Source organism: Triplophysa rosa, linkage group LG6 (assembly GCF_024868665.1).
Source record: "Triplophysa rosa linkage group LG6, Trosa_1v2, whole genome shotgun sequence".
In the NCBI taxonomy this organism is placed as follows: domain Eukaryota; kingdom Metazoa; phylum Chordata; class Actinopteri; order Cypriniformes; family Nemacheilidae; genus Triplophysa; species Triplophysa rosa.
Window position 1 is genome coordinate 7003575 of NC_079895.1, and position 14120 is coordinate 7017694.

The following is a 14120-nucleotide window of genomic DNA, read 5'->3' on the forward strand; positions in this document are numbered from 1 at the left end:
AATTCACAAAAATCCTACAAATTATGTTCCTCAAATCCTCAAAAACCTGTTGTTTTTCGTCACATCCATAACGCATTCATTTTTCCCTCTTTTGAAATAGAAAACTCGTGGTTGCATTCTTGTGTAGAATATTGCATAAGACTGTTATTATGATTCAGTCCTTTCTCTAAAAGGTTTTCTCTTGCTGTAGTCCTTCGTAAACCTTGTATAAATAGCATTATTCATGCAGCCTTGTGTAATTATACTTCTTCTGTTTTGACTTTATCAGAGTACGGAACTATTCTTAAAGCTCTGGCAACCACAAACAAGACCCTGCAAGGTTGTTACTTGGAGGAGATGCAACTCTTCCCTCCCGGTGTACGAGAGCCAATCCTGAGCCTTCAAATTCTCCATGGCGACAGGACTCTTTTTGTGGGCCTGAATGACAGAGTGCTAAAGATCCCACTGGCAAGATGTTCCAGCTACAAAACAGAACTGTGAGTACCGTATTTCATCTTTAAAGGAACAGTTCGCCCCAAAAAAGAAGAACGTCTGTCTTATTTAGTCAACCTTGTTCCAAACCCATGATGCTACTGTATTTTTTCTGTGGATTGGAGCGATAAAAAGAAAACGTTTTAAAACATCTATATTGTGTATATGCACCGAAAGAAACGTTTCATAACAACTGTTATGATGTAGTGTTGTTTACACTTCATTTTTTGTCCTGCGCTATTTTTTCTTCTTAGTAGACATCTGCATTCAGACTAGCTTCACAAACGCACATTTCCGATTCAAAAGACAATATGCTTTCTCATTAGACTGTAGGTGTTGGATGACAGAGGTGCTTGAATGGCCCCTTTCACTTTGGAAAGAGCTCCTCTTACCCACCTCTGCAGAATTATACCCTTGATCTGTCATTGAGAGAGAAATTCCTCCTCACGGGTGACTGGAGCAGTAAGAATAGAGCGCCTTCTCACAATCCCCGTGTATTTTATCAAGGTTTTCCATCAACTTTCCGCTCCACGCGTAGGGTGGGGACAACAGTCAGGCTCAATTTGCCAGAGGGACAAATGGGGTGCTGTGTCCGCTCTCCGTGCCCCGTGCTTGAAGGTGAAATGCCGATTGTGCATGTAGATGAATGAGACAGAGATAAGCGAGGCAGGACGGTTCAAAGAAAAGAGAAAGGGTGACGTCTCAAGTGAATTATTCTTCAAACATATTTGAGTGCGTGCAGGTGACTAGTCAGCGCTTTGATTTTGCAGGTACAGTCTTTCTCGCATACGAAAGGCTGCGTGTTGAAGAGCTTTGAGGGCGTTGCATACCAAATGAGGTGTGGGTGAGATGGAGCGGAAGTGCCCTATTTAAAACTCAGCAGGACAGAACAATCACACTGGGCTCCAGGGGCAGATCAGAGAAGAGGGTCCTTAAATGTTCATTTCCGTTTTGATTTCTGCCAGTCCCAGCGCACACAAAGTTAGACACACATTCACCTCCGGGAACAGCACAACTGTGACATACTGTACAACAACACTGAAGAGATGAAGAGGGTTATATCTAGAGACATATTTTATTATACTGTATATTATAGCTCAGACGTTGCTCTTTCAAAGCTCAGGATTTGATGGAGGTCTCAAATGTGTTTCATATGAATATAAATCTCAAATGCTTTTCTTAAAATAAAATAGAGACTACTTATAGAGATCAAATATGTTAAGAGTTTGTAGCTGCAAAAAGGATGATAGATTATGTAAATAAAATCATTTTGATTTGGCTAAATTTGATGAGAAACGTTTGATTTCAGAATGAAATCTTTAATAATATTGACTTTAGTTTGCAGACTTGGCAAATGTGAGCTCAGTTTCTCTTCTGAAACTATAATGGAGACATTCGTGAGATTTCTGGCTCTTTTCTCGAAGAGATATCTGAAACGCAGATGAGATTTAAGCAAAAGCTTTCATTTGCATTCCATTTAATCTGATAAAATTAAGAACTGAGATATAACAGAGATGACATCTGTGATTTATACTTTCTTATGGGGGCAGTCTGTCAGCTTGATGTATTTTTACTCCCTTGATTTCTCTTTCGTATTTATCCTAAAACTTTTTTGGTTAAATATATTTTAAAATTGAAATGTAAGATTTTTTAAATATTTTAATGTAATGCGTTTTATACCTTAATATCTTTTAAACCATAATCTAAGTATTACAGATGATGAAAGCAATTTAGCCCTCCCTGACTGGACCAAAAAGTGTAAGGGCTATCACACAGACAGGTGTGATTTCTCAAGACACGTTTTTTTTTGTCAGGCATTAAGTACATTTTATGCATTTTCTTCCGAAAACAGTGCTTGCAGCAACTTTAAATCTAAATGTAAATTTTACATATAAAAGATTTGACAGCTATTGGTGTTAAGTCTGACAAAAAGAAGCCTTTTTTAGCGACACACTTTTCCTGTTTCTGACAGGAAAGGTGAACTGTTCTAGTTATTGATACATTTACTTTGTTTAAGAAATTGTTCTCAAGCAAAGCAATCTAAAGAAAAGGTTTCTACAGGTAAAATGTAAATAAGGTGTGCAAGGTCACATCTGTACTGTGCGAGACAAACTCTAGTCTACCGATGTCGAGAGGAAACAAATCAAATCAATGTAAACAACACAAAGAGAACAATGGCAGTCTACCTCAAAATCATTCTTTTATTCACGGTTTCTGTGCTTTACATCTTTTCCCATTTCTGGCTAAAAAGGAACAAAAACAAAGTCCCCCCAGTATTGTCCTCTGAGAAATGTTTATTGAGGGCTCAATGTAAATTGTTCCCCTTGTTGGTGGCTCTTGCTTTCCAGCGGTGTGATAATTGAGTTTGATTCCTCAGAACTCTTGTTTCCTGCTGACGTTCAGGGACCTTAACCTCATGCCTCTTCTGTAAGAAACTAATTTACTCTGATCAGCCGACTGATTGTTTGACGGTGCTAAATAGATCAAACGGCCGGGCCAGATCGATAAACTTCAGACCACCTTAGCACCCCTGAGACACGGTGATTCTGGATCAAAGAAGAAATGAATGTGGACATTGATGAAGGAATGGGCTGGGTAACACTTTCTTTCCTAATGACACTTGACAGAGACTTCCACCAGCAGCACAGGGCCAAGCTGTGAGGGTGTAGGATGAAGATACTGCTGGAGATTTACAAATGCTCATGACTGTTGGCAGTATATTACAATCAGGTTTTTTTATGGCTAATTAGAAACTTTTAAGCAAGTGTGGCACAGTTAGTGATGATGTATATTATAGTGATGTTTAAAGGTTGAGATGATGTGTTGGAATGTTTTGATGAGGTTATAATGTGTTTCGCTGTAGTAGGCTGAGCATACAGTAAACATTCCTTTGCTGGAAAAACCACAAATATGTTTTTACAACATTTCTTTCCCAGGTCCTGTGGTGTGGCCAACCTCATTGGTTCCATTTTCTCATGTCTACAGAAGTGCTTTATTTATCAATCAAAATGAGAGTTACGGAAGATGGCATTGACTTTTATATCATATTTGCTTTATATGTTTACTTTTTTGTAATTTTGTATAACTTTAATCACTGAATGATTTTGATTATTGTTGAAACATTCATAATGTCTACGACCTTAAATCAGCAACAAATTCCTTGTATGCTCAGGCATAATTGGCCAGTAAAGTATTTTATTCTGTTCCATTCTATTCTATTCTATTCTATTCTATTCTATTCTATGCTTTTCTATTCTGTTCCATTCTATTCTATGCTTTTCTATAAAATTTAAATCAGTGTAACCGTATGATAACCAATATAACCAAAACTGTACACCACTGTTCAAAAGTTTGAAAACACTAACTCATTCTTAATTTATATTACATTTTTTACATTTTAGAATAATAGTAAACTTATCAAAACTTTGAAATAAGTTTACTGTAACTATATGAATTATTTCGTTACTAAAGGCATAAAATACAAATAAAATAAATAAAAATCTCATATTCTAGAGTCTTCCAAACAAGTTTGGAAATTATATAAACAGAATATTCCATTTATTATGGACTCTTATTGGCTGTTGTTTTCTTGATTATTTTGTCCAAGTCATCTATTTCAAAAAATATCTTTTTTTCTTTAAGAATTTTTTTATTATATTTTTGTCTACAAGAGTAATTTCAAACATTTAAGCATACACTTTCAGCTTTAAATATTTTTTTATAGAGAAACATTTCAGTAAACTTTTGAACATACTATAGCAGTATTTAAAAAAATTTAGCATTTGTTTTTAGCAAGTTATTTGTTATTATTGTTATGTAATTATTATTATTATTTAATATTGTAAATAAAACATTTTAATATATAATTAATATTATATATAATGTGGTAATATATAATTGAATATTATAATTCCATTTGTACTTGAACAGGTCGCTTAACCTCGCATCTCACTAGTCCCTGTAGTAAGATGACATCATTGAATTCCACTGGCCTTGGTGATGTAGCAATAAATACAGATTCTAAAGAGTTTTACACCATTACCTGTGGCTGAGCCCTTATATAGCCGGTCTGTGTGGAGCTCTTATTCCAGAGGCCAGTCTGACCCAAACAATTTACGGCCCTAGATTGCCGCCAGCTTGTCAACAGGGTGCTACAAAACAGAGTTTGAGAGCTCACCACTTGTTTTAGCACGTCGCCCAGCTCTTGTGCTTCTGGAGGAGCTGCAGATAGAACAGTGAAAGGGTAGGAAAGTAATCAGAAGGTGAGAGCATTTATTACTTCTGGCTTTTAACTGACTCCACTGGCGGAGCCCCAAAATTGAAGCCATTTTTCTCACGCGCTTTCTCCCATTCTTGATTAAGACAGGCAATATGTCTCCAACTACGCTGTCCTGAACTTCTGACAAATAGCATCTTTTCTTCTTCTTCTCTTGAGATGAAGCCATTAAAGGATCTGACTGACCGTCTTATCTCTGTCTGAGCGCAGCTGTCAACTGTGGGTTTGTGCAGAAATTTCCTCTAGCTGAAATTTATGACTTTACGGCTCCGTCCTCTTTCACAGAAAATTAAAGGGGTCATATCACCGAGGGATTTTTTCCTTGATCTTTGTTCTGCACCATTTCACGTCGAACAATGCAGTAAAATGTGAATTATTTGTAAAATACTAATTGTAATTGTGTTTTAAACACACACTGAACGTCGGCTGTTTTTATTGATTCTGAGCATTATGTTCCCCGTGCTTCTATAAAAACGAATCCTTGGCCCTTGTTTACGATGAAAAGGTCATGAATTGCTATTAAATGGATGATGATAACTATTTCCTTTTGTCCGTCTTTTAAGGCCTATAAAAAAGACAGCATTTTTGAGGCTCTTCCAGTGACTTTAAAACATCCATTAAACCAATGTGAAACAAGAAAGATTTATTGTGTTCTGTCCGTTGCTTTGCCCCATTGTTTGTGTGTTCATTCTCTGCTCTACTTAAATTTTAACAAGCCATGTTTTGTGGCTTTGCTCCTGATCTTGTACGCTGTATGGAAACCATGTTAAATTATACAGCAGTGTGATTAGTGTGGGTTTGTTTTTGCTGTAGCTCTCTCTCCATACAGTACCATGAATTAAGATGCAATATGAACTGGCCTACAAGTGCACTTGTTTTTTTCCAACAGTCTATTTTTAAAGTAGGTGAGCTCTATGATTGGGTAGAAGGCCAGACTGAGTATTTCTGCTGTGGTAGTGTTTTTGTTTCCGAGACAGCGGTCAGCTTTCAGTTTGCGGAAATATCTCTCTACGGACCGAGTTGCAGAACATAGTTTAAAAAAAGCTCCTTTAGGAGGTGGTTAATTGAGTTTTTTCTCAGTAGGTCAGCTGGCACAGCTTTGGGAGCAGTCGGGTCCTGGCAGTGCCTCGGGGTTGTGTTCTTGTCTCCTGAGCTCATCAGGAAAACAGGCTGCTGCCGAACGCCAAGCGAAATGTCAAATCAGCATTCCTTCCACGCTGCCACATTTTCATAGTCTTAAGAGATTACATGGACGACTGACTTTTACTGCCTTTGGTTCACGGGAGTAAATCTTTCCACTGTAATTAATGAAATCACAGCAAAAGTTTTTGTTTAAATGGGTAGTGCACGCAGGTCACTGCCCCCAGGGCTTGTGTTTCTGCCCCCGGTGACTGGGGGTAATTGGCCCTTAGATTTACACAAGGAAGTTATTATTATTCTTTCCTGTCTCACATGCTTTTAATTGGTTGGAGTCATTTGTTTGTACAATGTGGCAACCATTATGCAATGCTATAACTCTAAATAACATTAAACGTTTCTGTTGTATTTCAGCCAATAAAAATGGCGATTTAAACAATTTATTGCTTGTACTTAGGGGTTTGGGTTCTGAATATAATAATACCAACTTCCATGTGAGATTTCATTTTAAAAATCAAGTTTGTAATAGTTGTCCGTGGCCTAAATTTCCACTTCATAATTAATGGCCGTTGTTAAAAAAATGCTTAATGTGGTGACCCACAAAACACTTTCTGTAAAGAGCTGTCAGTGTGAAATTTCTGCGTGTGCCTGCTGTTCCAGCTACACTGATGCTTCACTTTTGCACCGCAGTCACAGGATGTGTGAAACAGGCTTTAGCTGTTAAGTTTGAGCTTACTCTTGCATATCATATAATGTTTTACAGATTGACTACGTCTGCTTTTTTAAAACTTATTCTAACTCAGTGGTTCTCAACAGGGGGGCCGGGGCCCTCAAGGGGGCCCCAGCTGACTTCCAAGGGGGCCTCAAAATGACTAACATTTAAAAATGAGATAAAATTAGCATTAATATACATTCTAAAAAACTAAATTATGTTTCCATTTCTATAATGGATCAGCCTAACGTTTTTCATGTTAATGTCAAGCTCTAAAATATTTTATTGGCTAGAAATGTTTTTGTGAGGGGGGGGGGAGTGGGAGTCAAAAAGGTTGAGAACCCCTGTTCTAACTGTTATGCATGATTTTGTTGTAGATACTAAAAAGTGTCCAAGGATAGACATCAATAGAATCATTTTTTATGTGAGTGCTGTAAGAGCACAACCTTTATTTTTTTAACCCAAAGTTGGGTCAAAAAGAGACGAACCCATCCGTTGGGTTATTTTAACCCAGTAAAAGGTTAACATTTGACCCAACATACTTGAACCAGCATTTTTTTTAAAGTGCAGAATAGGAATATTGTTGGTTATCAAAATTATGTGTATTGGGAACGTTGGCTTAACTAAGTGATAATTTATTGTTTTTTCATACCGGTAATATAGTGCACGATAATGCATGATAATAACTGTTATTATTCTTTTATAGTATTTTGTTTGCCTACTACTGTCTATTTAATTCAAAAAGTATAAACATTGAGAAACAAGTTGTGCAAACTTATTTTTTGTGTTTTATGGTTCTTAAATGATACATTTATAATAATACATGTTTGTAAATGACATTAGATGACAATTTTCACTTTTTGTGAGATCTGTCCCGTCACATCGACGAGAAGAATGCAAAGAGAACAATGTTTCACTCTCTTCCGAATGTTTCTGACGTGCTTTTAGCATTGGAGTGCTTTAGCACTCAGCACGAGCTCTCTCCTCAGCAGGATTCCGCTTTGGCACTCTGCGCTGTATCAACACTCTGTGTGTTTCCACAACCTCGAGGCTGGAACGCCAGAGGGCCGCTCAAACAAACCGATGCGCTTGTGCCAAAAAACAAGCCTTTCAAGCTGATGGGAAGGTTGCGAGGCTGCTGCTGCTTACTAACATACCGCCCCAAATTCCTGTGCCCTCGAAACGGCACTTGGTGCTTAACTCCATTAGTGGGTTTAGATTAAATTACACCTCATTAAGCCCCTTTTTTAGCATCTTACAGATTTTTAATCGATTTTAATGTGTAGCAAGATTTGGTACGGTGTTTTGTATCGAGGTTAACCTCGTGATTTATTGTGCGTAGGCCTGTCAAGCTATGTGTGACGTTTGATATTTTTGAGGTTGGGTGGTGGAAGTAGATGTTGAATATTTTTGTAATGTCTGCTCCTTTATCTGCCACAATGAATTAAAAAAAGTTTTAAACCTCAACCCCTCATATTTGTTCTGTCTCTTTCTGTTTCAGGATGTGTTTGGAAGCCAGGGACCCATACTGTGGTTGGGACCGCAAGCAGCGACGCTGCACCACTATAGAAGACAGCTCCAACATGAGCCAGTGGTTCCAGAACATCACCGCATGCCCGGTAAGAGTCCACCACGCTCACTGCTCCATACATGATGCATTTTGATTGTCTCGATAGCTCTCAGTCAGACTCCCAGTCAGCTTTGAAATCTCTCGTGCGTGAAAGGTGCTATGCCGCATGATCGATGACATCATCGTGGCAGCTGTTTTGCAGTCATTATTTTTTAGGAACGAGATTCCGTATGCATCCAACCTTCAAATTCACAAACAATTTTGCATTTATTCCAGCTGAGGAACCAAACCACAGATGGCGCGTATGGGCCCTGGGCTCCATGGCAACCTTGTAGCCACGATGACGGCGAAGGTACCAGTACGTGCCTTTGCCGATCGCGGGCATGCGACAGCCCACCTCCTCGCTGCGGGGGAAAAATATGCGAGGGTCCCACGATTGAGGTGTCCAACTGTTCGAGGCAAGTATTTTTCCCAACCAGGTGTACGGTATAAAAAGATTTCCCTTTATTATCAATATTATAAATGCCGTTGCCTTTGAAGTAAACTCAAAAAGGCTGAAAGTGAATGCTCTTTTCTATCATTCAGTGCTGGAATGTGGAATAGTTCACCCCCCAAAAAAATTCCGGATTAATTTATTCACCCTTGTCGTTCAATACCCGTACATGACTCTTTCTTCTGTGTAACACAAAAGAAAATATTTTGAGAAATGTCCGGGTAATTTTATGTACATACAATGGAAGTCAAAGGGGGCCAGCGTTGTTTGGTTACCCGCGTTCATACGTTTGGTTACCAACCAAAGTGTTACAGGTTTGGAATGACATGTGGTTGAGAAAATAATGAAAGAATTTCCATTTTTAGGTGAACTATCCCTTTAAAAGAATGACAATGACTTTGTTCAAATACAGCACTATAATACAGCAAATAGTGACCAGTGTTTTGTAGACGGTTTGAGAATATGACTTTTGAATATAGTAAATAGTTTTGCTCTAAAATAGTATGCATGAAAGGCCACGACTGTTTAGTGAATTATATTTTACAAAAATATCAACCCAACAGCTTTCCTCCTGTGGCACAGTCATATAAAACTACACCCAAGCTGTTGAAACTCAGCGGTATTTTTACAGAAAGTGGCACTTCTCTCATCACAAGAGATGCAATGCAGAAACAGAGCACTTTAGCAAATTAAGAATGTCTCCCGGTCAAAATGAGTTCCTTACCAAAGCTTTTCTCTTCCTTTTCTATCACATTATCCCCATCAGATCCGACAGTGCTGCAATATAAAAACAGTCTCCATTCCGAATGACATCATTCATGGTTCGCTGATCCTCATTGTTTTTTCTGCAGGAATGGTGGATGGACACCCTGGTCGTCGTGGGGTCAGTGCAGCACAAGTTGTGAGATTGGCTTTGAGGTTCGCCAGCGATCCTGCAACAATCCTTCGCCCAGGCACGGTGGCCGTGTGTGTGTGGGACAAAGCAGAGAACAGAGGTATCTAAATGTAAAAATCAGAAAGCTGTCATTATTGTAATTAGACGTCCTTTTGTTATTTCATACAGATTATATTCAGATAATAAAACATAATTACAGAAACGCAAATTACCCTTTTACTTGATAATGGAAGATGAATAATTTTCTTTAAAAGGGTTGTTTCACACATTTTCCCCCTGAAGGTTTTTATGCAAATTGTAATAATGATAAGTCTGTTGTATGTGCTCTATTATAAGTTGGGTCTAAAATGTTCCGTTTTTTTGTTAAATGTTGCTTATTTCTGATCAGGTACTACAAAAAGTCAGGATAAGCAGAATCAACTCAATTTATTCAAAAGATTCATAAAAATGTGATTTGTTATGACATGATTCGTTTCATAAGTTCATATTTTCCTCCGCAGTTTTCTCGAACTGAGCCTCTCTAGGCTCTTGATATCACTGAACTGTTTTCTGTATGCTCCTCAGATTCTGTAATGAGAAGGTGCCGTGCCCTCAGCCCATCTTCTGGTCGTCATGGCTGCCCTGGTCCAAGTGCAGTGCGGAGTGTGGAGGAGGGGTTCACTCGCGCTCCAGGAACTGTGAGAATGGAAATAGCTGTCCGGGTTGTGCACTGGTATGTACACCTGAAATACACACACTCGTACACAGACATTAAAACCCTGGAGCCTCCTGCTTGTCCATGATAATAGCTGCTCTCTCACAGAAATATATGTGTGATGTAAGAGAACGCCTCATTGGTGATTCAGACACTCTTTTCAGACTAGACTGCATGGACTAAACGAATCAAATCTAACTGTGGGTTTTAATAAAAGCACATTGATCTAGGGCTGTCAAACGATTAATCGCGATTAATCGCATCCAGAATAAAAACTTGTGTTTACATAATATATGTCTGTGTAGTGTTCATATTCATTTTGAATTAATAAACACATACACATACATGCATATATTTAAGAAAAATATGCAATATTCTTTTTTATAAACGTTTATTTATAATTTCAATTATTGGTAAATATAAATAAATACATCTAAATATTTCCTAAATATATATACATGTATGTTTATGTTTTTGTGTTAATAAATACAAAATTAATATGCACAGTACACAGACATATATTATGTAAACAAAAACTTTTATTCTGAATGCGATTAATCGCGATTAATCGTTTGACAGCCCTAATGTTTGTTTACATTTACATTCATTCGTTTGGCAGACGCTTATAACTACATTCAGGAAAGCAATATAAATTGCATATACAACCGCGGAAAAAATAGAATTTCAAACATTATTTTCAGTTTTTCTGAATTTACTGTTTATGTGTTTAGGTAAAATGATCATTTTTGTTTCATTCTGTCAACTACTAACAATATTTCTCCCAAATCTTTACTTGCAGAAAATGAAAACTGGAGAAACGGGTCAAAATAACAGAAAAGATGTTCTCTATATTTTCAGACCTCAAATACTGCAAAGAAAACAAGTTCATATTCACTTTTAAGCAATACAACAGTAAGATTTGTATTTAGGAAAAGTTCAAAAATGATTTTGTATGTGATAACCTCGATTTGAATCATAGTTTTCACATTGCTGTTGGATGACTTTGTCACTCCTGAGGTTTGATTTTGTTGAAATTTAACAGACACTGGACTGGAATGGTCACAATCCATCTAGAAATACTGATAAAATGAACATTTGGAATGGTCTCTGAATTCTTTCCACGGCTGCTTATTGTTTTCAGTGTATATTGTATATTATATTGTTATATAATACAGTATATAAATTCTGAGAGTTATAGTAGATTAAAAATGTATTAATCAAATTGATGCATCTTTATATAAAACAAAAAGTACAAAAAGCTTAGAGAAATAAGACCGAGACAAATCTTCTGAATCTACCTACAGTATCGTTTCTGTAGAGATGCTCCTGTGCATTTATGTTTGAAATCAGACAGATTTTTGTCTCCAAAAGTATGCTCTTTAACTCTCTTAAGAGCTGCAATTAATTCCGATTTAATCGACTTAATCAGGACTCAAATTAACGTTCCTTGTGAAGAACCGTAACACCCCCTGGGGTGTCTAGCAAAGAGCCATTAAATTTTATTAACAGTTCGTGGTAATGGCTCTTGAATGCCGGGTCGTGCGGCGTCATGTGTATCTTAGGAAGTGAAGTGTCTGTCCCGTCTCCGCAGATATGATGAATGAGGAAAGGCAACCGGATGATGTCATCCATCTTTTATATTCTACTCATGTCAATCATCATTGCAGGAGTACCAAGCTTGTAATCTGGAATCTTGCCCGGAGGTGCGACGAAACACCCCGTGGACGCCCTGGGTGCCGGTGAATATAACCCAGGGAGGGGCGCGGCAGGAGCAGAGGGTACGGTACATCTGCAGGGCCCAGCTGGCTGATCCTCATGAGCTGCAGCTGGGCAAACGGAAGGTGGAGACGCGCTACTGCCCTAATGATGGAACAGTGTCCTGCGAGACAGACAGTGAGTGTATAGATGCTTTTAATTTCAACCTCTCCTTTTTTGACACGATAAAATGCAAGTAAAAGAGCCCAAAACGCTCTTTTTGCATAGTCACATAGCTTTTAATAGTCAGTCAAGAATGAGTACTTAAAAAAAAAAGAACAATGAAAATTCTGTCAACAATTACTCACCCTCCTGTCACGTCAAACATGTATGACTTTCTTTCTTCTGCGGAACACAAAAGAAGATATTTTGAAGAATGTTGGTAACTGGACAGTGGCGGTACCCATTGACTCCCATTGGTTTTCTGTCCATACAATAGAAGTGAATGTTTTTCATTTCGGGGTGAACTATCCCTACCTAGTCAGCTATTTGTGCACTACCGAGGGACAACCTGGGCAAAGGTGGCCTATTGAAACATTATTGTAAGTAGAAACTCTTTATGCAAAGTCTCGAGGGATGGACTTTCCACAAAAGCAATCCAAACTGCACTGACGCTGAGTGCTAAAGTGCTAATACTTCAGGTACCTGAGAGCGTTTCACAGAGCTGACTTCAGCAGAATATAAAGTGCTATGTGAGTGCTGGCAATGGCCTCCATTTTCTGTCTTGAAATGCTCAATTTTCATTAGTCAATGTCTTCTGAGTGGAAGTTCTCCCAATGCGTTTCACAATGTGTGTTTTGCGTGTGAGTATAAATATTCTGGTTTTAGCCAAAAGTGCCAGCTCAATGTCAGTTTGGGGTCAGAGTTCAGGACTTGCCAACTTTACCCATGTCGGCTCATTGATTAACTGTAAGTTTCTGTCTGACCTCCTGTGAGTGCACAATGAATGCATTTGACCTCCTGTGGGATGGTGCACAATGAATGCATTAGGACAAGTGTCAGAATTCACCTTGTGGAGGTTGCCGTGTCCAGAATGTTCTGTCAGAGATGCTGTATAAAACATCATGGCGTGGTGTCTTAACTAACCTTGAATTACCAGAAAAAGGGCAACCTTTGGAATGACTCACTAATAAATTCAAGTCTAACAGTGTCATTGGGGAGCAGAAGTAGCAAAACATGATTTGAGATTATGGCAGTCCTGGAGGACTGTGCTCTGAATGTATTAAAGGGATAGTTCACCCCAAATTACAAATTCAGTCATTTATTCACCAAAATTGATTTAAAACCTGTAAAGAAGATCTTATGAGAAATGTCTCTGTGGTTTGTGTCCATACAAAGGAAGTCAATGGGGTCCAGTGTTGTTTGGTTACCAACATTCTTCAAAATATCTTCTTTTGTGTTCTGCAGAAGAAAGAATGTCAAACAGATTTGGGATAACATGATAGTTAGTAAATCATCGCTTTTAATTTTTTGGTGAACTATCCCGTTTAGGCTAGTGTACGATTCCTTCTACGTTCACTGGTCAACATGAAACCAGCATGAAATAAACGTGTGTGTATAATGTGAATGTTTGTGCAATGTTTATTTTTGCAGCTTTGATCGAAGAGCTCCTCAGGACGCCCGGTGTGCGACTGACAGGATCAGGCTGGTCGTCGTGGGAGACGTGGTCAGCGTGCACTCAGGAGTGCGCCAAAGGCTACCGCACTCGAAAACGCACCTGCACCACCACCGAGGGCAAGAGCGCTCCCACCGCCTGCCGGGGCTCTCCGGTGGAATATCAGGACTGCAATCCACAGCCCTGTCCAGGTAACACACACAGCAAACACACATGCACTGAAATAGATTCACACACACATGGTCATAGTCTGGGTAGCTGCTCATCATGATGAGAAAGCCACTGTTTCCATTAGAGTGTGTGAAGTGTTGTACTGATTTCATTAGCTAATGGAAAGCTGAGAAGCCCCACAGGGACCCGCTGTGTTCAAATCAAGAGGTTTCACCGTAATTCCAAACAAATGCCATCTCAAGGTTAAATAGAAAACACTTTGCTTGTTTTAGATATTACGAAATATCTGATTTTTTTGTTAGTGGCAGGTGTGTGCTTAATTTGCTTAATG

At 38.5% G+C, this 14120-nt stretch overlaps 1 protein-coding gene across 4 annotated transcripts in view; it reads left to right on the forward strand.

Moving 5' to 3' along the window:
* sema5ba (sema domain, seven thrombospondin repeats (type 1 and type 1-like), transmembrane domain (TM) and short cytoplasmic domain, (semaphorin) 5Ba) overlaps positions 1-14120 on the forward strand; it is a 121803-nt gene that overhangs the window by 93313 nt on the left and 14370 nt on the right. For all 4 annotated transcript variants that reach the window (XM_057335646.1, XM_057335648.1, XM_057335649.1 and 1 more), the window contains exons 12-18: positions 269-476; positions 8098-8215; positions 8443-8624; positions 9511-9654; positions 10119-10266; positions 11916-12141; positions 13597-13809. In XM_057335646.1, coding sequence (XP_057191629.1) covers positions 269-476; positions 8098-8215; positions 8443-8624; positions 9511-9654; positions 10119-10266; positions 11916-12141; positions 13597-13809 — 1239 coding nt within the window. The remainder of the gene's footprint in view (positions 1-268; positions 477-8097; positions 8216-8442; positions 8625-9510; positions 9655-10118; positions 10267-11915; positions 12142-13596; positions 13810-14120) is intronic.